This window comes from Embiotoca jacksoni, unplaced genomic scaffold (genome assembly GCF_022577435.1).
Source record: "Embiotoca jacksoni isolate LCO1_2020_lvr unplaced genomic scaffold, fEmbJac1.0.p SCAF_107, whole genome shotgun sequence".
NCBI classification, from domain to species: Eukaryota; Metazoa; Chordata; class Actinopteri; family Embiotocidae; genus Embiotoca; species Embiotoca jacksoni.
The window spans coordinates 407,501-432,346 of record NW_027185238.1 but is presented as its reverse complement, the minus strand read 5'-3'; the positions used below and the strand labels follow the sequence as shown (position 1 = coordinate 432,346).

Sequence of the window (24,846 nt, the reverse complement as noted above, 5' to 3'; positions counted from 1 at the left end):
AATATGTTGATGTAATCTGAAACCAAGCGGAGTAAAAAAGGAAGATTTAATCAAAGATCAGATTCAGTGTGAATTCACCTTCCTCAGAAACATGTAGTCAGCTTGCCGCAGGATTTACTGTCTGACATCACAAGAACTTCATTTTACCCTCCAACCCATGAATAAAAGCTTTTACCTGTTTCTCAGAGCTTCATCTGTCCAGAGAAAAACCTTCAGCTTCATTCGACAGAAAATCCTGAGACGACGAAGCGACAGCAAGCAGCAGAAAGTGCTGATGTCAGGTCGCATGAGGGAGCGAGAGGCTTTAAAGTAATCTCGTTTGGAGGAACTTTGGCTTCAGTTTAGAACTGTAATGAGAGGATGACTTCCTGTCTCTGTGTGTGGGGGTGTGTGTCTGGAGGGTTTAGCTTCTTACCTGTTCAATCTTTTTGAGACTTTTTTTTCTCCTTTAAAGTGTAGTTTCCTGATGGTGACATCATCAGATCCCTCAGATGTCACAGTTTATGGTCAGGACCATCAGACTGGATCAGAACACCAGGCCAAGTTTTAATTTGTTTCTGCAGCTTCTCCTTTGCAGCGACTGCCAGGTGAGGAGCAGCAGGTGATTCACATTCACCTGATTGGACACGTGAGCTCGTTTAATGAACTGTACCTCACCTGGACCACAGAGACAAACAGGAAATCACAGAAACACTCACTTCCTGTTGGAGCTGATCCTGATTTAATCACGTTATTAGACTGATCGATTAGTTCAGCCTGTGTTCAATTTTTTAGATTTTTTTAGATTTAGATTTTATACACTTTATTAATCCCCGAGGGGAAATGTCTTCCCTACAGCAGGGCGGCTCTCAGGGGGGAGCTGCTGCAACAGGCTGCCACTCGCGCAGCGCCAGGTAACCTGACCTGAGGTGCATGTTTTTGGATGATGGGAGGAAGCCGGAGAACCCGGAGAGAACCCACGCAAGCACAGGGAGAACATGCAAACTCCGCAGAGAAAGGCCCAGGACCGGATTTGAACCCGGAACCTTTTTGCTGTGAGGCGACAATGCTAACCACTGCACCACCGTGCCGCCCAAAATGAAATTGATGAAGAGGTAAAGATGAAGAGAAGCCTGTTAAAGAGCTGGTTAAACCTCCTTTATTCAGTTTGTAGAGAATCAGCTGAAATACAGAAATACCTTCCAAACATTGATTGACAGCTGAATTCAATGATGAACAACAATAAAATAATCTGAATATTTATCCTCAGACAGTAACTGATCTTATTATTCTGTTCACAGATATTAATGAATAATCAGCTGAGAGCAGGCGTTTCCCCTCATGCCTTGAGGCCAGCAGCCGCCTCGATCTCATGATGTCCTCGTCAGCCATATTCAGTGACATCACAGAGAGTTGAGTTCAAAGTGGAACATCAACTGTGAACCAAACTTCATGTAAAAACATGCAAAATATTAATTGTGGTCTCCTCTGGTGGATGTTTTCAATAGCCGTTGCCCCGGGAACACAGATCAGTCAGGTCACAGTAGACTGGTTTGGGCCGGTTCTGGTCCAAGTGTAGCTCGGCATGTATTCTGATAGTTGGAAGGTTGACGGCCCATAATGGTGCTGATGGGTTTGTTCATGATGTCACTGGGTCAGAGGTCACGTGCGGACTTGGTCATCATAAAGCAGCTCCATGTTGGATGGAGTTTGAGGTCGTCGGTGCTGCGGTGGTCCAGGCTGATCTGTTAATCCTGATCTGGATTAGGTCCATCCTCAGCGATCACAGCTCCCAGCTGGTCCACAGCCAAGAATAGAGGCAGGATTAGACCTGCTCTGGCCTGCCTGGAATGGCCTAGAACGGCTTTGTACGCTGTGACAGGTGACAGCAGTGCCAGCTGGGTCAAACTGCTCCACTAAAGTCTAAAGAGAAGTGCCTGGCTCGACAGCAGCTCCCATTCAATACCTGTGGTCTCCAGCAGGGAGCGCCAGGTATTTCAAAGGCTTCCAATGAAGCACTTCCTGTCGTCTGTCAAGTTCAAACTTCACAGGTGGATTTCAGTCTCCAGTAGGTTTTTATAGTCCAGTGTTCTTATGCAATCACTGATCAATAAATCCCTAATGAATCATTGATCAATAACTCACTGATCAGTAACTTACTGATCAATCAATGACTGATGAATAAATAAAACACCTACAGTCCAGTTCAGTCAGTTTATTGGTCTACAACACACACACGCACACACACGCACACACATATACATATACACATACACATACATACACACACAATCGGCCAATGAGAGAGCAGAGTGAGACAGCAGTGGTTCCTGATCTGCCGGCGGGCGGTCAGCTGACCCTCAGAGAGAGATCTTGGTGTTCCTGAAGCTGGAGTTGTCCCTGAAACAGAAGACAGAGACGTGAGTGAAGACGTGTAACTCCTCCCGTTTTCTCTGGACTGCTAATGTGACTCAATGTTCTCTGTGACTCAAGGAGGTTCTGAAATTTCTCACGTGAGACTGAATGATTCACAACAGGGAGTGAGCTGATTCAAAGACCTGATGTTTAGAAACAAAGACACACTGAAAGTCTCCACAGCTGATGGGTGGACAGACAGTCAAACGTAGGTTGACCAATACCTCTGATCAATAACTCACTGATCAAAACCTCGTATCAACACCTCACCGATCAATACCTCTGATCAATTACTCACTGATCAAAACCTCTGATCAATAACTCACTGATCAAAACCTCTGATAAATAACTTTGATCAATACCTCACTGATCAATAAATCTCTGATCATTACCTCACTGACCAATACCACTGATCAATAACTCTGATCAATTACTCACTGATCAAAACCTCACTGACAAATACCTCTGATCAATAACTCACTGATCAACACCTCACCGATCAATACCTCAGATCAATAACTCAATGATCAATAACTAATCAATGACTCACTGATCAATAACTTACTGATCAATACCTCAATGACAAATACCTCTGAAAAATAACTTATCAATACCTCACTGATCAATACATCTGACCAATACCTCTGGTCAATACCTCTGATCATTAACTCACAGATCAATACCTCTAATCAATAACTTTGATCAATAACTCACTGATCAACACCTCACTGATCAATACCACTGACTAATACCTCTGATCAATAACTGATTAATAACTCTCTGATCAATACCTCACTGAACAAAACCTCTGATCAATACCTCACTGACCAAAACCTCTGATCAATAACTCACTGATCAAAACCTCTGATAAATAACTTTGATCAATACCTCACTGATCAATAAATCTCTGATCATTACCTCACTGACCAATACCACTGATCAATAACTCTGATCAATTACTCACTGATCAAAACCTCACTGACAAATACCTCTGACCAATAACTCACTGATCAACACCTCACCGATCAATACCTCAGATCAATAACTCAATGATCAATAACTAATCAATGACTCACTGATCAATAACTTACTGATCAATACCTCAATGACAAATACCTCTGAAAAATAACTTATCAATACCTCACTGATCAATACATCTGACCAATACCTCTGGTCAATACCTCTGATCATTAACTCACAGATCAATACCTCTAATCAATAACTTTGATCAATAACTCACTGATCAACACCTCACTGATCAATACCACTGACTAATACCTCTGATCAATAACTGATTAATAACTCTCTGATCAATACCTCACTGAACAAAACCTCTGATCAATACCTCACTGACCAATACCTCTGATCAATAACTCACTGATCAATAACTCACTGATCAGCACCTAACTGATCAACACCTCACCGATCAATACCGCTGACCAATACCTCTGACCAATAACTCACTGACCAGTACCTCTGATTAATAAGTCAGATCAATTCCTCTGATCAATAACCTGATAAATACCACTGATCAATACCTCAATGACAAATACATCTGAAAAATAACTGATCAATAACTCACTGATCAACACCTCACCGATCAATACATCTGACCAATACCTCTGATCAATAACTCACTCATCAATAACTGATCAATACCTCTGATCAATAGCCCTGATCAATACCTCACTGATCAATACCTCTAATCAATAACTGATCAATACCTCTGATCAATAACGCACTGATCAATAACTGATCAATACCTCTGATCAATAACTCACTCATCAATAACTTATCAATACCTCGGATCAATACCTCGGATCAATAGCCCTGATCAATACCTCTAATCAATAACTGACCAATACCTCTGATCAACACCTCAGATCAATAACTCACTGATGAATACCTCTGATCAATAACTCCCTGATCAATAACCTTCTGATCAATAACTCTGACCAATACCTGAATGACCAATACCTCTGATCAATAACTCTGATCAATAACTCTGATCAATACTCAAACTATTGTCCATATTGGATAATCCTGTCCACCCTCTCCACCTGCTGCAGGGACAGAGGAGGACGTTCTCCAAAAGACTCCTCCAGCTGCTGTCACAAGGACAGATACAGGAGATCATTCCTGATACAGGAGATCATTCCAGATACAGGAGATCATTCCTGATACAGGAGATCATTCCAGATACAGGAGATCATTCCAGATACAGGAGATCATTCCAGATACAGGAGATCATTCCAGATACAGGAGATCATTCCAGATACAGGAGATCATTCCTGATACAGGAGATCATTCCAGATACAGGAGATCATTCCAGATACAGGAGATCATTCCTGATACAGGAGATCATTCCTGATACAGGAGATCATTCCTGATACAGGAGATCATTCCAGATACAGGAGATCATTCCTGATACAGGAGATCATTCCAGATACAGGAGATCATTCCAGATACAGGAGATCATTCCAGATACAGGAGATCATTCCTGATACAGGAGATCATTCCAGATACAGGAGATCATTCCAGATACAGGAGATCATTCCTGATACAGGAGATCATTCCAGATACAGGAGATCATTCCAGATACAGGAGATCATTCCAGATACAGGAGATCATTCCTGATACAGGAGATCATTCCTGATACAGGAGATCATTCCTGATACAAGAGATCATTCCTGATACAGGAGATCATTCCTGATACAGGAGATCATTCCTGATACAAGAGATCATTCCAGATACAGGAGATCATTCCTGATACAGGAGATCATTCCAGATACAAGAGATCATTCCAGATACAGGAGATCATTCCTGATACAGGAGATCATTCCAGATACAGGAGATCATTCCTGATACAGGAGATCATTCCAGATACAGGAGATCATTCCTGATACAGGAGATCATTCCAGATACAGGAGATCATTCCTGATACAGGAGATCATTCCTGATACAGGAGATCATTCCAGATACAGGAGATCATTCCTGATAGAGGAGATCATTCCTGATACAGGAGATCATTCCAGATACAGGAGATCATTCCTGATACAGGAGATCATTCCTGATACAGGAGATCATTCCAGATACAGGAGATCATTCCAGATACAGGAGATCATTCCAGATACAGGAGATCAGGAGATCATTCCAGATGCAGGAGATCATTCCTGATACAGGAGATCATTCCAGATACATGAGATCATTCCTCATCCACGAGATCATTCCTGATACAGGAGATCAGGAGATCATTCCTGATACAGGAGATCATTCCAGATGCAGGAGATCATTCCAGATACAGGAGATCATTCCTGATACAGGAGATCATTCCTGATACAGGAGATCATTCCAGATACAGGAGATCATTCCAGATACAGGAGATCATTCCAGATACAGGAGATCAGGAGATCATTCCAGATGCAGGAGATCATTCCTGATACAGGAGATCATTCCAGATACATGAGATCATTCCTCATCCACGAGATCATTCCTGATACAGGAGATCAGGAGATCATTCCTGATACAGGAGATCATTCCAGACGCAGGAGATCATTCCAGATACAGGAGATCATTCCAGATACAGGAGATCAGGAGATCATTCCAGATGCAGGAGATCATTCCAGATACAGGAGATAATTCCAGATACAGGAGATCAGGAGATCATTCCTGATCCAGGAGATCATTCCTAATACAGGAGATCATTCCTGATCCAGGAGATCATTCCAGATGCAGGAGATCATTCCAGATACAGGAGATCATTCCTAATACAGGAGATCATTCCAGATACAGGAGATCATTCCAGATACATGAGATCATTCCTGATCCAGGAGATCATTCCAGATCCAGGAGATCATTCCAGATACAGGAGATCATTCCTGATCCAGGAGATCATTCCAGATACAGGAGATCAGGAGATCATTCCTGATACAGGAGATCATTCCAGATACAGGAGATCATTCCTGATCCAGGAGATCATTCCAGATCCAGGAGATCATTCCTGATACAGGAGATCATTCCAGATCCAGGAGATCATTCCTGATACAGGAGATCATTCCTGATCCAGGAGATCATTCCAGATACAGGAGATCAGGAGATCATTCCAGATACAGGAGATCATTCCTGATGCAGGAGATCATTCCAGATACAGGAGATCATTCCAGATACAGGAGATCATTCCTGATACAGGAGATCATTCCTGTCCACTGCAATAAGACTGTACAATAACTCACCTCTGGCAAAATCCATCACACAACAATAACACTGTTGTCTGTGTTTATTGGTTGTTTGTATATAAAATATACATATATACTGTACTGTATATATTGTGCATTTTATATTTAATATTTTTTAATGTTATTTTATTGCTTTTTATTATTTTATTGCTTTCTTGTATGCTAAATTTCCCCCTGTGGATTAATAAAGTAACTACCTAATCTAACCTAACCTAATACCTCTGATTAATACCTCTGATCAATACCTCTCGGATCAATAACTAGTACTAACAGCAGTACTAACTAATAATAACAGCAGTACTAACAGTACTAACAGCAGTACTAACAGTACTAACAGCAGTACGAACAGTACTAACAGCAGTACTAACAGCAGTACTAACAGCGGTACTAACAGCAGTACTACAGCGGAACTAACAGCAGTACTAACAGTACTAACATCACTAACAGCAGTACTACAGCGGTATTAACAGCAGTACTACAGCGGTACTAACAGTACTAACAGCAGTACTAACAGCAGTACTAACAGCAGGACTAACAGCGGTACTAACAGCGGTACTAACAGCAGTACTAACAGCGGTACTAACAGCAGTACTACAGCGGTACTAACAGCAGTACTACAGCAGTACTAACAGCAGTACTAACAGCAGTACTAACAGTACGAACAGCAGTACGAACAGTATTAACAGCAATACTAACAGCTGTGATCAATAACTCACTGATTAATACCTCTGATCAATACCTCTCGGACCAATAACTGGTACTAACAGCAGTACTAACTAATAATAACAGCAGTACTAACAGCAGTACTAACAGTACTAACAGCAGTACTACAGCGGTACTAACAGCAGTACTAACAGCAGTACTAACAGCGGTACTAACAGCAGTACTAACAGCAATACTAACAGCTCTGATCAATAACTCACTGATCAATACCTCTGATCAATACCTAACTGATCAATAACCTTCTGATCAATAACTCACTGATCAATAACTCACTGATCAATACCTCTGATCAATAACTCTGATCAATAACTAACTGAACAACACCTCTGATCAATAACTAACCCATCAATAACCTTCTGATCAATAACCCTCTGACCAATACCTCTGATCAATAACTAACTGATCAATAACTCACTGATCAATAACTCACTGATCAATACCTCTGATCAATAACTCACTGATCAATACCTCTGATCAATAACTAACTGATCAATAACTGATTAATACCTCTGATCAATACCTCTCGGATCAATAACTGGTACTAACAGAAGTAATAATAACAGCAGTACTACAGCGGAACTAACAGCAGTACTAACAGTAATAACATCACTAACAGCAGTACTACAGCGGTATTAACAGCAGTACTACAGCGGTACTAACAGTACTAACAGCAGTACTAACAGCGGTACTAGCAGCACTACTACAGCGGTACTAACAGCAGTACTACAGCGGTACTAACAGCAGTACTAACAGCAGTACAAACAGTACGAACAGCAGTACGAACAGTACTAACAGCAATACTAACAGCTGTGATCAATAACTCACTGATCAATACCTCTCGGACCAATAACTGGTACTAACAGCAGTACTAACCAATAATAACAGCAGTACTAACAGCAGTACTAACAGTACTAACAGCAGTACTACAGCGGTACTAACAGCAGTACAAACAGCGGTACTAACAGCAGTACTAACAGTACTAATAGCAATACCAACAGCTCTGATCAATAACTCACTGATCAATACCTCTGATCAATAACTCTGATCAATAACTAACTGAACAATACCTCTGATCAATAACTAACCCATCAATAACCTTCTGATCAATAACCCTCTGACCAATACCTCTGATCAATAACTAACTGATCAATAACTCACTGATCAATAACTCACTGATCAATACCTCTGATCAATAACTCACTGATCAATAACTGATTAATACCTCTGATCAATACCTCTCGGATCAATAACTGGTACTAACAGAAGTAATAATAACAGCAGTACTAACAGCAGTACTAAGTAATAATAACAGCAGTACTAACAGCGGTACTAACACCGGTACTAATGGCGGTACTAACAGCAGTACTAACAGCAGTACTAACAGCGGTACTAAGTAATAATAACAGCAGTACTAACAGCAGTACTAACAGCGGTACTAACACTGGTACCAACACCAGTACTAATGGCGGTACTAACAGTACTAACAGCAATACTAACAGCTCTGATCAATAACTCACTGATCAATACCTCTGATCAATACCTAACTGATCAATAACTCACTGATCAATACCTCTGATCAATAACTAACTGATCAATAACTCACTGATCAATACCTCTGATCAATAACTCACTGATCAATACCTCTGATCAATACCTAACTGATCAATAACTCACTGATCAATACCTCTGATCAATACCTAACTGATCAATAACTCACTGATCAATACCTCTGATCAATAACTCACTGATCAATACCTCTGATCAATACCTAACTGATCAATAACTCACTGATCAATACCTCTGATCAATAACTCACTGATCAATAACTAACTGATCAATAACTGATTAATACGTCTGATCAATACCTCTCAGATCAATAACTGGTACTAACAGAAGTAATAATAACAGCAGTACTAACAACAGTACTAACAACAGTACCAACAGTACTAACAGCAGTACTACAGCGGTACTAACAGCAATACTACAGCGGTACTAACAGCAATACTACAGCGGTACTAACAGCAGTACTAGCAGTACTAGCAGTACTAACAGCAATACTAACAGCTCTGATCAATAACTCACTGATCAATACCTCTGATCAATAACTCTGATCAATAACTAACTGAACAATACCTCTGATCAATAACTAACCCATCAATAACCTTCTGATCAATAACCCTCTGACCAATACCTCTGATCAATAACTAACTGATCAATAACTAACTGATCAATACCTCTGATCAATAACTAACTGATCAATAACTGATTAATACCTCTGATCAATATCTCTCGGATCAATAACTGGTACTAACAGAAGTAATAATAACAGCAGTACTACAGCGGAACTAACAGCAGTACTAACAGTACTAACATCACTAACAGCAGTACTACAGCGGTATTAACAGCAGTACTACAGCGGTACTAACAGTACTAACAGCAGTACTAACAGCAGTACTAACAGCAGTACTAACAGCGGTACTAACAGCACTACTACAGCGGTACTAACAGCAGTACTACAGCGGTACTAACAGCAGTACTAACAGCAGTACTAACAGTACGAACAGCAGTACGAACAGTACTAACAGCAATACTAACAGCTTTGATCAATAACTCACTGATCAATACCTCTCGGACCAATAACTGGTACTAACAGCAGTACTAACTAATAATAACAGCAGTACTAACAGCAGTACTAACAGTACTAACAGCAGTACTACAGCAGTACTAACAGCAGTACGAACAGCAGTACTAACAGCGGTACTAACAGCAGTACTAACAGTACTAACAGCAGTACTAACAGCACTAACAGCAATACTAACAGCTCTGATCAATAACTCACTGATCAATACCTCTGAACAATAACTCTGATCAATAACTAACTGAACAATACCTCTGATCAATAACTAACCCATCAATAACCTTCTGATCAATAACCCTCTGACCAATACCTCTGATCAATAACTAACTGATCAATAACTCACTGATCAATACCTCTGATCAATAACTCACTGATCAATAACTGATTAATACCTCTGATCAATACCTCTCGGATCAATAACTGGTACTAACAGAAGTAATAATAACAGCAGTACTAACAACAGTACCAACAGTACTAACAGCAGTACTACAGCGGTACTAACAGCAATACTACAGCGGTACTAACAGCAGTACTAGCAGTACTAGCAGTACTAACAGCAGTACTAACAGCAGTACTACAGCGGAACTAACAGCAGTACTAACAGTAATAATAACAGCAGTACTAACAGCAGTAATAAGTAATAATAACAGCAGTACTAACAGCGGTACTAACAGCGGTACTAACAGCAGTACTAACAGCAGCACTAACAGCGGTACTAAGTAATACTAACACCGGTACTAACACCGGTACTAACAGTACTACTAACAGCTCTGATCAATAACTCACTGATCAATACCTCTGATCAATAACTAACTGAACAATACCTCTGATCAATAACTCACTGATCAATAACTGATTAATACCTCTGATCAATACCTCTCGGATCAATAACTGGTACTAACAGCACTAATAATAACAGCAGTACTAACAACAGTACTAACAGCACTAATAATAACAGCAGTACTAACAACAGTACTAACAACAGTACTAACAGCAATACTAACAGCGGTACTAACAGCAGTACTAGCAGTACTAGCAGTACTAACAGCAGTACTAACAGTAATAACAGCGGTACTAACAGCGGTACTAGCACCGGTACTAATGGCAGTAGTAACAGCAGTACTAACAGTACTAACAGCAATACTAACAGCTCTGATCAATAACTCACTGATCAATACCTCTGATCAATAACTAACTGATCAATAACTCTGATCAATAACTAACTGATCAATAACTCTGATCAATACCTCTCGGATCAATAACTGGTACTAACAGCACTAATAATAACAGCAGTACTAACAACAGTACTAACAGCACTAATAATAACAGCAGTACTAACAACAGTACTAACAACAGTACTAACAGCAATACTAACAGCGGTACTAACAGCAGTACTAGCAGTACTAGCAGTACTAACAGCAGTACTGACAGCAGTACTACAGCAGAACTAACAGCAGTACTAACAGTAATAATAACAGCAGTACTGAGTAATAATAACAGCAGTACTAACAGCAGTACTGACAGCGGTACTAACACCGGTACTAATGGCGGTACTAACAGCAGTACTAACAGCGGTACTAAGTAATAATAACAGCAGTACTAACAGCGGTACTAACACCGGTACTAACAGCAGTACTAAGTAATAATAACAGCAGTACTAACAGCAGTACTAACAGCAGTACCTGAGGCTGTCGTTGTGGGTCTTGTACTCCATGATGGTGTTGGCTGGAAGGTTCAGGACTCGTCTCAAAGTGTCTCTGATTCTGGACGTTGTTGTGTGATCGTTGGATGTCCTGTTCCAGATGGACAAGATGTCCTCCTGACAGACAGACAGAGTCGGGGCGGTCCCAGAGTACTAGTTAAAATACTAATGTGTAGTATAACTAGTTGTATTCATTCAAGGTAATTAAATTCATTACATATAATGAGTTTTCTGACAAGTTTTAATAAAAACCAAACAAGTCAACAAGTCACAATGGAAACACGTCAACAAGTCAGAATGGAAACACGTCAACAAGTCACAATGGAAACACGTCAACAAGTCACAATGGAAACAAGTCAACAAGTCACAATGGAAACACGTCAACAAGTCAGAATGGAAACACGTCAACAAGTCACAATGGAAACAAGTCACAATGGAAACAAGTCAACAAGTCACAATGGAAACACGTCAACAAGTCACAATGGAAACAAGTCAACAAGTCACAATGGAAACACGTCAACAAGTCACAATGGAAACAAGTCAACAAGTCACAATGGAAACAAGTCAACAAGTCAGAATGTAAACAAGTCAACAAGTTAAAATGGAAACAAGTCAACAAGTCACAATGGAAACAAGTCAACAAGTCACAATGGAAACACGTCAACAAGTCAACAAGTCACAATGGAAACACATCAACAAGTCACAATGGAAACAAGTCACAATGGAAACACGTCAACAAGTCACAATGGAAACACGTCAACAAGTCACAATGGAAACAAGTCAACAAGTCAATGGAAACAAGTCAACTAGTCACAATGGAAACACGTCATCAAGTCAGAAATGACTCGGCACTGATTACTGTCACACTGATAATAAACGTTCTTCAATAGAACCTGAAGTTAGACTGATCACAGTATGTCAACACAGTACCGATGTACAAGTACTGTAGCAGTACTAGAGTCCTGCAGTAGTACTACAGTTGTACAGTCCTGTAGCAACACTACAGTAGCACTACAGTACTGCAGTAGTACGAGAGCATTACTACAGTACCTGGAAGCGGATGGACACCACGGCTCCACAGATCTCCTCTCCCACCATGAACTGCTCTCCCAACATGGCGAGGATGATATTCTCCCAGAATCTGCTAGCCAGACCTTTACGGAGACGGATGATCCACTTCCCCCCACTGCGGTTGGACTCGTCCTGGGAGGGACACGGGACAGACAAACAAAGACAGACAGGTGAGACAGAGATGACAGGACAGACAAGATGACATCCCAATGACATCATCACGAGCACCAGATAGACATCAACAATGAAACAACAGAGACATTGTATCAGGATTATAAATGAGTCGCACAAAGTTCCAACAAACACTCATTGGACAGGAACACACAGGTACACACATCATAGAAGAAGACATCCACTATCATTACATAATCATGGCTGTCATTAAACCTTTACTTAAAAAGACGACTCTTGATCAGCTGTTTTAGGAAACTACAGACCAATTTACAACCTGACGTTTATTTCTAAAATCCTTGAAAAAGTTGTTTCAAATCAACTTTGTGATCATTTACAAAGGAATGATCTGTTTGAAGATTTTCAGTCTTTAGAGTTCATCATAGCACAGAAACAGCTCTGGTGAAAGTTATTAACGACCTTTTATTAGCCTCAGATAATGGACTCGTCTCTGTACTTGTTCTTCTGGACCTCAGTGCTGCTTTTGATACGATTGATCATACGATCTTATTACAGAGATTAGAAGACGTTACGAGGATTAAAGGAACTGCATTAGACTGGTTCAAGTCCTACTTATCAGATAGATTCCAGTTTGTCCATGTCAACAATGAATCTTCCAGACAAACAAGAGTTAGTTATGGAGTTCCACAAGGCTCAGTGTTAGGCCCAATACTTTTTACTTTGTACATGCTTCCATTAGGAGATGTCATCAGGAAGCACTGCATCAACTTCCATTGTTATGCAGATGACACTCAGCTATATCTTTCTATAAAACCAGATAAAACTAATCAGTTAGTAAAACTTGAAGCCTGTCTAAAAGACATAAAGGCCTGCATGACCAAAAACTTCCTGCTTCTAAATTCAGACAAAACAGAAGTTCTTGTACTTGGTCCTAAACACCTCAGAAACTCTTTCTGTAATCACTTAGTTACTCTAGATGACGTTGTCTTGGCCTCCAGCAAAACTGGGAGGAACCTTGGAGTCCAGCACCACATCATCCTGACAGATCTTATAGAACCACATCATCCTGACAGAGATCTTCTCTTTCAGCCTACTTGTGGTTCCCAGAGTTTCCACCAGCAGGATGTAAATCAGAGTTTCAGTTTTCAGGCTCCCAGTTTGTGTTCTGGAGCAGAAACCCTCTCGAGCTTTAAGGGTCGACTCAAAACTTTCCTTTTTGACAAAGTTTATAGTTGAGCTGCTCAGGTGAACCTGAACCATCCTGCAGTTCTGCTGTTATAGGCCGAGGCTGCTGGGGGATCTCCCATGATGCACTGGGCTTCTTTCCTCTCACTCTTTCACTCTCTATAAATCATATCTCACCATCACATCTCATTAACTTCTTTTCTCTCCCATAGTTTCTTCTTATTATCTGTTGTCTCCATTCAGTTCCTTCACTCGTGTAGTTTCTGTTCTTTCTTTTCCAGATGTCCCGTCATGGAGCTGCATGTCTCTGCTCTGTACTTGTCATCTCTACCAACAGTTCTTCTCTATCTCTATGCTGTCCTTTTCTCTGTCTGCTCCCCTCTCACCCCAACCGGTGGAGGCAGATGCTCCGCCCACCTCTGAGCCCGGTTCTGTTAACAGATGCTCCGCCCACCTCTGAGCCTGGTTCTGTTAACAGATGCTCGGCCCACCTCTGAGCCCGGTTCTGTTAACAGATGCTCCGCCCACCTCTGAGCCTGGTTCTGTTAACAGATGCCCCGCCCACCTCTGAGCCTGTACACACAAGTACACACACAGGTACACCAGTACTAATACTACAGCAGTACTCCAGAAACAGGACTGTAGTATTACTACAGTAGTACTCCAGTACTAGTACTAAAGCAGTACTCCAGTACTAGAAATACAGCAGTACTCTGGTAACAGGACTGTAGTATTATTATAGTAGTACTCAAGTACTAGTACTACATAAGTACTCCAGTACTAGTACTACAGCAGTACTCCGGTAAAAGGACTTTTACCTCCCACATGGGTTTGATTCCCTCCTTGAACAGGTGGAAGTCACTGTGTCCACTGAGATCACCTGGTCTGATCAGGTGACTGTAAAACTTCCAGAACTGCTCCACCTGGATGGACGGACGGATGGACGGACAGACAGACAGACAGACAGACAGACAGACAGACAGATTAATGTTCACCTGTACCTGTACACACCATCTGCACAGACAGGTAGGTCGATAGGTAGATAGGTAGATAGGTAGATAGGTAGATAGATAGATAGATAGATAGATAGATAGATAGATAGATAGATAGATAGATACATATATACAGTGGGTACGGAAAGTATTCAGACCCCTTTAAATTTTTCACTCTTTGTTTCATTGCAGCCATTTGCTAAAATCAAAAAAGTTCATTTTATTTCTCATTAATGTACACTCAGCACCCCATCTTGACAGAAAAAAACAGAAATGTAGAAATTGGTGCAAATTTATTAAAAAAGAAAAACTGAAATATCACATGGTCATAAGTATTCAGACCCTTTGCTGTGACACTCATTTAACTCACATGCTGTCCATTTCTTCTGATCCTCCTTGAGATGGTTCTACTCCTTCATTGGAGTCCAGCTGTGTTTAATTAAACTGATTGGACTTGATTAGGAAAGGCACACAGCTGTCTATATAAGACCTTACAGCTCACAGTGCATGTCAGAGCAAATGAGAATCATGAGGTCGAAGGAACTGTCCAAGGAGCTCAGAGACAGAATTGTGGCAAGGCACAGATCTGGCCAAGGTTACAAAATCATTTCTGCAGCACTCAAGGTTCCTAAGAGCACTGTGGCCTCCATAATCCTTAAATGGAAGAAGTTTGGGACGACCAGAACTCTTCCTAGACCTGGCCGTCCAGCCAAACTGAGCAATCGTGGGAGAAGAGCCTTGGTGAGAGAGGTAAAGAAGAACCCAAAGATCACTGTGGCTGAGCTCCAGAGATGCAGTAGGGAGATGGGAGAAAGTTCCACAAAGTCAACTATCACTGCAGCCCTCCACCAGTCGGGGCTTTATGGCAGAGTGGCCCGACGGAAGCCTCTCCTCAGTGCAAGACATATGAAAGCCCGCATAGAGTTTGCAAAAAAACACATGAAGGACTCCCAGACTATGAGAAATAAGATTCTCTGGTCTGATGAGACCAAGATTGAACTTTTTGGCGTTAATTCTCAGCGATATGTGTGGAGAAAACCAGGCACTGCTCATCACCTGCCCAATACAATCCCAACAGTGAAACATGGTGGTGGCAGCATCATGCTATGGGGGTGTTTTTCAGCTGCAGGGACAGGACGACCGGTTGCAATTGAAGGAAAGATGAATGCGGCTGAGTACAGAGATATCCTGGAAGAAAACCTCTTCTAGAGTGCTCTGGACCTCAGACTGGGCCGAAGGTTCACCTTCCAACAAGACAATGACCCGAAGCACACAGCTAAAATAACAAAGGAGTGGCTTCGGAACAACTCTGTGACCATTCTTGACTGGCCCAGCCAGAGCCCTGACCTAAACCCAATTGAGCATCTCTGGAGAGACCTGAAAATGGCTGTCCACCAACGTTCACCATCCAACCTGACGGAACTGGAGAGGATCTGCAAGGAAGAATGGCAGAGGATCCCCAAATCCAGGTGTGAAAAGCTTGTTGCATCATTCCCAAGAAGACTCATGGCTGTACGAGCTCAAAAGGGTGCTTCTACTCAATACTGAGCAAAGGGTCTGAATACTTACAGTTGAAACCAGAAGTTTACACACACTGTGCAAAAAGACACATAACACTTTTTTTCTCACGGTCTGAAGTTAAATCAGACTAAACCTCTCCTGTTTCAGGTCCGTTAGGATTACCAAAATTATTTAACTTTTGCTAAATGTCACAATAATGAGAAAGAGAATTTCTTAGAGAATTTTATATTACTTTCTTTGAGGTCAAAAGTTTACATACACCAAAAGTACTATGTCTTTAAACAACGTGGGCAAGCCCAGATGATGATGTCATGGCTTTTGAAGCTCCTGATAGGTTAACTGACAACATGTGAGTTAATTGAAGGCACACCTGGGGATGTATTTTAAGGCCACACCTCAAACACTCTGCTTCCTTGTTTGAAATCATGGGAAAGTCAAAAGAAATCAGCCAAGAAATCAGGGAGAGAATCGTGGAGCTCCACAAGTCTGGTTCATCCTTGGGTGCAATTTCCAGATGCTTGAAGGTGCCACGTTCATCTGTGCAAACAATTATACGCAAGTATAAACATGGGAATGTCCAGCCATCACACCGCTCAGGAAGGAGACGGGCTCTGTGTCCCAGAGATGAACGTGTTTTGGTCCGACATGTGCAAATCAACCCCAGAACAAAAGCTAAAGACCTTGTGAAGATGATGGCTGAAGCTTGTAAGAAAGTGTCATTATCCACAGTAAAACGAGTCCTGCACCGACATGGGCTGAAAGGCTACTCAACAAGAAGGAAGCCATTACTCCTAAAGAAACATAAAAAAGCCAGATTACAGTTTGCAAAAAGACACCAAGACAAAGACCTTAACTTCTGGAGACATGTCCTGTGGTCTGATGAAACTAAAGTGGAGCTGTTTGGCCATAATGACCACCGTTACATTTGGAGGAAAAAGGGGGAAGCTTGTAGACGTGAAAACACCATCCCAACTGTGAAGCATGGAGGTGGCAGCATCATGTTGTGGGGCTGCTTTGCTGCAGCAGGAACTGGAGCTCTTCATAAAATAGACGGCATCATGAAGAAAGAACATTACCTGGAAATATTAAGGCAACATCTCAGGACATCAGCCAGGAAGCTACAACTTGGGCGGAAAGGGGTCTTCTAAATGGACAATGACCCGAAGCATACTGCCAAAATAGTTAAAAAGTGGCTTGAGGACAACAAAGTCAATGTCTTGGAGTGGCCATCACAAAGCCCTGACCTGAATCCCATCGAAAATTTGTGGGCAGATCTGAAAAGGCGTGTGCGAGCGAGGCGGCCAACAAACCTGACTCAGTTCCACCAGTTCTGTCCGGAGGAATGGGCCAGAATTCCATCAGAGTACTGTAAGAAGCTGGTGGAAGGATACCCAAAACGTTTGACCCAGGTCATGCAGTTCAAAGTCAATGCTACTAAATACTAAGGAACTGGATGTAAACTTTTGACCTTGAAGAAAGTAATGAAAAATTCTCTAAAATATATTTTAAATATATTTAAAAGTTAAATAATGTTGGTAATCCTAACGGACCTGAAACAGGAGAGGTTTAGTCTGATTTAACTTCAGACAGTGAGAAAAAAAGTGTTGTGTCTTTTTGCACAGTGTATGTAAACTTCTGGTTTCAACTGTATGACCATGTGATATTTCAGTTTTTCTTTTTTAATAAATTTGCACCAATTTCTACATTTCTGTTTTTTTCTGTCAAGATGGGGTGCTGAGTGTACATTACTGAGAAATAAAATGAACTTTTTTGATTTTAGCAAACGGCTGCAATGAAACAAAGAGTGAAAAATTTAAAGGGGTCTGAATACTTTCCGTACCCACTGTAGATAGATAGATAGATAGATAGATAGATAGATAGATAGATAGATAGATAGATAGATAGATAGACAGACAGACAGATAGATAGATAGATAGATACTTTATTAATCCCCAAGGGGACATTTTTTCACAACAGCAGCATTTATAAATACAGGAAAGCAATAAAACAACAGTAAAATATTAAATATAAAAATGCACAGTATATACAATAAATATAATAAAATAGAATAATTAAATTAAATTAAAACTAACTAATAGTGCAAAGATTTAAACAAACAAGAAAACAGACAACCAACGGTGTTATTGTTGTATGATGGAAGTAGACAGACAGACAGAGAGATGATGATGATCAGTGATTTTGGGCTCATTCCATGTGTGTGTGTGTGTGTGTGTGTGTGTGTGTGTGTGTGTGTGTGTGTGTGTGTGTGTGTGTGTGTGTGTGTGTGTGTGTGTGTGTGAGTACCGAGGCTACAGTCCCGATCTGTCTGATGTTCTGTTCGTAGCTCAGAGAACTTGCAGGACGACTCGGAGTTCTTCTGCTGTACCAGAATGTGTAGTTGTACTGAAGAGGATGTTCACCTGCACCTGGACACACCGTCTGCACAGACAGACAGACAGACAGACAGACAGACGGGTTAATGTTCATCTGTACCTGGACACACCGTCTGCACAGACAGGTAGGTAGACAGACAGACAGACAGGTCCTCTGACCTTGCGTCGGTTGTTGTTGTTGTTATTGTTGGGCCCATCACCGTTGTCATGGCAACTGTCTGTGTCTTCCTGGTCCTCGTCGTCTCTCAGCCTGGAATAAAAACAGGAAGTGTTTCTGTGAGTTGATTGGTTGTTTGCTGACACATGATGTCATTGATCATTGATCAGCATTTTATCATAACATTGTTCAGGACCAGAGGAGACCCGGTTCAGGACTAGAGGAGACCCGGTTCAGGACCAGAGGAAACCCGGTTCAGGACTAGAGGAGACCCGGTTCAAGACCGGAGAAGACCCGGTTCAGGACCAGAGGAGGCCCGGTTCAGGACTAGAGGAGACCCAGTTCAGGAACAGAGGAGACCCGGTTCAGGACTAGAGGAGACCCGGTTCAGGAACAGAGGAGACCCGGTTCAGGACTAGAGCAGACCCGGTTCAGTACTAGAGGAGACCCGGTTCAGGACTAGAGGAGACCCGGTTCAGGAACAGAGGAGACCCAGTTCCTGACCAGAGCAGACCCGGTTAAGTACTAGAGAAGACCCGGTTCAGGACTAGAGCAGACCCGGTTCAGGAACAGAGGAGACCCAGTTCAGGACCAGAGAAGACCCGGTTCAGGACCTGTTTTTTGTTTTGTTTTATTGAATTTTTATTGATTGATCTTTTTAAAAACTAGTCGTAAACGTTTGTTTTGTTCAGTAAAACCTTTTTAAATAAAGTTTAAGAAAACGTTTTTTTCAGGTGTACAATGATCAGAATATTTATGTGGCACACATGATTATTGATTATGATAAATAAAAACACAATTATTGATTATGATAAATAAAAACATGATTATTGATTATGATAAATAAAAACACAATTATTGATTATGATAAATAAAAACACGACTATTGATTATGATAAATAAAAACACGACTATTGATTATGATAAATAAAAACATGATTATTGATTATGATAAATAAAAACACGACTATTGATTATGATAAATAAAAACACGACTATTGATTATGATAAATAAAAACATGATTATTGATTATGATAAATAAAAACACGACTATTGATTATGATAAATAAAAACACGACTATTGATTATGATAAATAAAAACATGATTATTGATTATGATAAATAAAAACACGACTATTGATTATGATAAATAAAAACACGACTATTGATTATGATAAATAAAAACATGATTATTGATTATGATAAATAAAAACACGATTATTGATTATGATAAATAAAAACACGACTATTGATTATGATAAATAAAAACACGACTATTGATTATGATAAATAAAAACACAATTATTGATTATGATAAATAAAAACATGATTATTGATTATGATAAATAAAAACATGATTATTGATTATGATAAATAAAAACATGGTTATTGATTATGATAAATAAAAACATAATTATTGACTATTATAACTAAAAACATTATTGATTATGATTAATAAAAATATGGTTACTGAGCAGGAGGATAAAACCAGATGAAACACCCAGGTTTTATTTCCATTAAATGAAGTACATATTTCAGTTCCTTGAAAACAAACACGAACCTTAAATATTGGGAGATATTAGAACACCGCCATCACTGTTAGCCGGTCGTTTTATAAATAAAGTTTAATTCGTGTTTGAGAGTCAAACTCCTTCCATCGTTATAAACTGTTTAATATTCCGAATCACAGACTGCCTGCACTTAATTAAATCTGACTGAATTAAATATATTATATTTTGTCAAACACTGTTCACCGGTAACTTTATAAATAAAGTTTACAACAATAACGGTGGAGGCTAACTGTTAGCTGTTAGCCGTCAGTGTTTCGGTGTGTTCCGGTAGATCTCCGGTTATTTACCCGTAAAATGTGAGTCTTACCGCTCTAGATGGTTCATGTCTCTTCCGTCCAACTTCCCTCTCTTTATTCTCCCTTTTATTTCCTTTGTTGCTTTATTTTTGTCTCTATTTTACTTCTCGAATTGCGACTCATGAGACTCTACTGCGTACACCGGGAGCTACCGGATTTTGTTACTGCGCATGTGCAAGAGTCGTGGACGGTAGGTGAGAAGGGACCCGTTTGACGGTTATTATTTTTTTATTCGCCCTTTGTTATAAACCTATGTCGGTGAATTGCTGTTTATTATTATAATATTTGTAATTATTTTGAGCCTTTTTCATCTACAGATCAATAAACAGATTAATAAACAGATCAATAAACAGACCAATAAACAGGCCAATAAACAGACCAAAAAACAGACCAATAAACAGATCAATAAACAGATCAATAAACAGATCAATAAACAGATCAATAAACAGACCAATAAACAGATCAATAAACAGATCAATAAACAGATCAATAAACAGACCAATAAACAGATCAATAAACAGATCAATAAACAGATCAATAAACAGACCAAGAAAAACAGGTCAATAAACAGATCAATAAACAGATCAATAAACATCAATAAACAGGCCAATAAACAGACCAATAAACAGATCAATAAACAGACCAATAAACAGATCAATAAGCAGATCAATAAACAGGCCAATAAACAGACCAATAAACAGATCAATAAACAGACCAATGAACAGATTAATAAATAGACCAATAAACAGATCAATAAACAGATCAATAAACAGACCAATGAACAGATTAATAAATAGACCAATAAACAGATCAATAAACAGATCAATAAACAGGCCAATAAACAGATCAATAAACAGGCCAATAAACAGATCAATAAATAGACCAATAAACAGGCCAATAAACAGATCAATAAACAGATCAATAAACAGACCAATAAACAGACCAATAAACACACCAATAAACAGATCAATAAACAGATCAATAAACAGACCAATAAACAGACCAATAAACAGATCAATAAACAGACCAATAAACAGGCCAATAAACAGATCAATAAACAGATCAATAAACAGGCCAATAAACAGACCAAAAAACAGACCAATAAACAGACCAATAAACAGACCAATAAACAGATCAATAAACAGACCAATAAACAGACCAATAAACAGACCAATAAACAGACCAATAAACAGACCAATAAACAGATCAATAAACAGACCAATAAACAGATCAATAAACAGACCAATAAACAGATCAATAAACAGATCAATAAACAGATCAATAAACAGACCAAGAAAAACAGGTCAATAAACAGATCAATAAACAGATCAATAAACATCAATAAACAGGCCAATAAACAGACCAATAAACAGATCAATAAACAGACCAATAAACAGATCAATAAGCAGATCAATAAACAGGCCAATAAACAGACCAATAAACAGACCAATAAACAGACCAATGAACAGATTAATAAATAGACCAATAAACAGATCAATAAACAGATCAATAAACAGACCAATGAACAGATTAATAAATAGACCAATAAACAGATCAATAAACAGATCAATAAACAGGCCAATAAACAGATCAATAAACAGGCCAATAAACAGATCAATAAATAGACCAATAAACAGGCCAATAAACAGATCAATAAACAGATCAATAAACAGACCAATAAACAGGCCAATAAACAGATCAATAAACAGATCAATAAACAGGCCAATAAACAGACCAAAAAACAGACCAATAAACAGACCAATAAACAGACCAATAAACAGATCAATAAACAGACCAATAAACAGATCAATAAACAGACCAAAAAACAGACCAATAAACAGACCAATAAACAGACCAATAAACAGATCAAGAAACAGACCAATAAACAGATCAATAAACAGACCAATAAACAGATCAATAAACAGATCAATAAACAGATCAATAAACAGACCAAGAAAAACAGGTCAATAAACAGATCAATAAACAGATCAATAAACATCAATAAACAGGCCAATAAACAGACCAATAAACAGATCAATAAACAGACCAATAAACAGATCAATAAGCAGATCAATAAACAGGCCAATAAACAGACCAATAAACAGATCAATAAACAGACCAATGAACAGATTAATAAATAGACCAATAAACAGATCAATAAACAGATCAATAAACAGACCAATGAACAGATTAATAAATAGACCAATAAACAGATCAATAAACAGATCAATAAACAGGCCAATAAACAGATCAATAAACAGGCCAATAAACAGATCAATAAATAGACCAATAAACAGGCCAATAAACAGATCAATAAACAGATCAATAAACAGACCAATAAACAGACCAATAAACAGATCAATAAACAGATCAATAAACAGACCAATAAACAGACCAATAAACAGATCAATAAACAGACCAATAAACAGGCCAATAAACAGATCAATAAACAGATCAATAAACAGGCCAATAAACAGACCAAAAAACAGACCAATAAACAGACCAATAAACAGACCAATAAACAGATCAATAAACAGACCAATAAACAGATCAATAAACAGACCAATGAACAGATTAATAAACAGACCAATAAACAGATCAATAAACAGGCCAATAAACAGATCAATAAATAGACCAATAAACAGATCAATAAACAGACCAATAAACAGATCAATAAACAGACCAATGAACAGATTAATAAACAGACCAATAAACAGATCAATAAACAGACCAATGAACAGATTAATAAATAGACCAATAAACAGATCAATAAACAGGCCAATAAACAGATCAATAAATAGACCAATAAACAGATCAATAAACAGACCAATAAACAGACCAATAAACAGGCTAATAAACAGATCAATAAACAGATCAATAAACAGATCAATAAACAGACCAATAAACAGACCAATAAACAGACCAATAAACAGATCAATAAACAGATCAATAAACAGACCAATAAACAGATCAATAAACAGATCAATAAACAGACCAATAAACAGACCAATAAACAGATCAATAAACAGATCAATAAACAGACCAATAAACAGATCAATAAACAGATCAATAAACAGATCAATAAACAGACCAATAAACAGATCAATAAACAGATCAATAAACAGATCAATAAACAGACCAATAAACAGACCAATAAACAGATCAATAAACAGATCAATAAACAGACCAATAAACAGACCAATAAACAGATCAATAAACAGATCAATAAACAGACCAATAAACAGACCAATAAACAGATCAATAAACAGATCAATAAACAGATCAATAAACAGATCAATAAACAGATCAATAAACAGACCAATAAACAGACCAATAAACAGATCAATAAACAGACCAATAAACAGACCAATAAACAGATCAATAAACAGACCAATAAACAGACCAATAAACAGACCTGGTCCTGGAGCTCCAGCTGGTACAAAGTTTACTGATCAATAAGATCTATTGATGAAAACGTGAACTTTTCTGTCAGAGATCAGAGTTATGAAGGTGGCGACGACTGAACTGACACAAAACTAATCAACAAGATCTGAGCTGAGACGTTAAATGTGAAGATTAACATCTGTTTTAATTTTTTCACGGCGATTAGTCACTTCTATTTTTTTTATTGTGACTCAAACATCCGCATATCAGAATCTGAACATGAAAGCAAACAAGACCCTGATCAGAGATCAATCACTGAAATTGATGAGAATTAGATAGATAGATAGATAGATAGATAGATAGATAGATAGATAGATAGATAGATAGATAGATAGATAGATGATAGATAGATAGATAGATAGATAGATAGATAGATAGATAGATAGATAGA

General features: G+C 39.0%; 1 protein-coding gene across 1 annotated transcript; it reads right to left on the bottom strand.

Moving 5' to 3' along the window:
- Positions 1–1,115: 1,115 nt before the first annotated feature.
- Positions 1,116–21,189, bottom strand: eif4e2rs1 (eukaryotic translation initiation factor 4E family member 2 related sequence 1). The gene is made up of 7 exons (XM_069177390.1): positions 21,023–21,189; positions 19,146–19,236; positions 18,898–19,032; positions 14,899–15,003; positions 12,743–12,895; positions 11,673–11,809; positions 1,116–2,379 (listed from the first exon to the last, which is right to left on the bottom strand). The coding sequence occupies exons 1-7, from the start codon at positions 21,037–21,039 to the stop codon at positions 2,340–2,342; spliced, it is 678 nt and encodes a 225-aa protein (XP_069033491.1). The 5' UTR covers positions 21,040–21,189; the 3' UTR covers positions 1,116–2,339.
- Between the last annotated feature and the right edge of the window lie 3,657 nt (positions 21,190–24,846).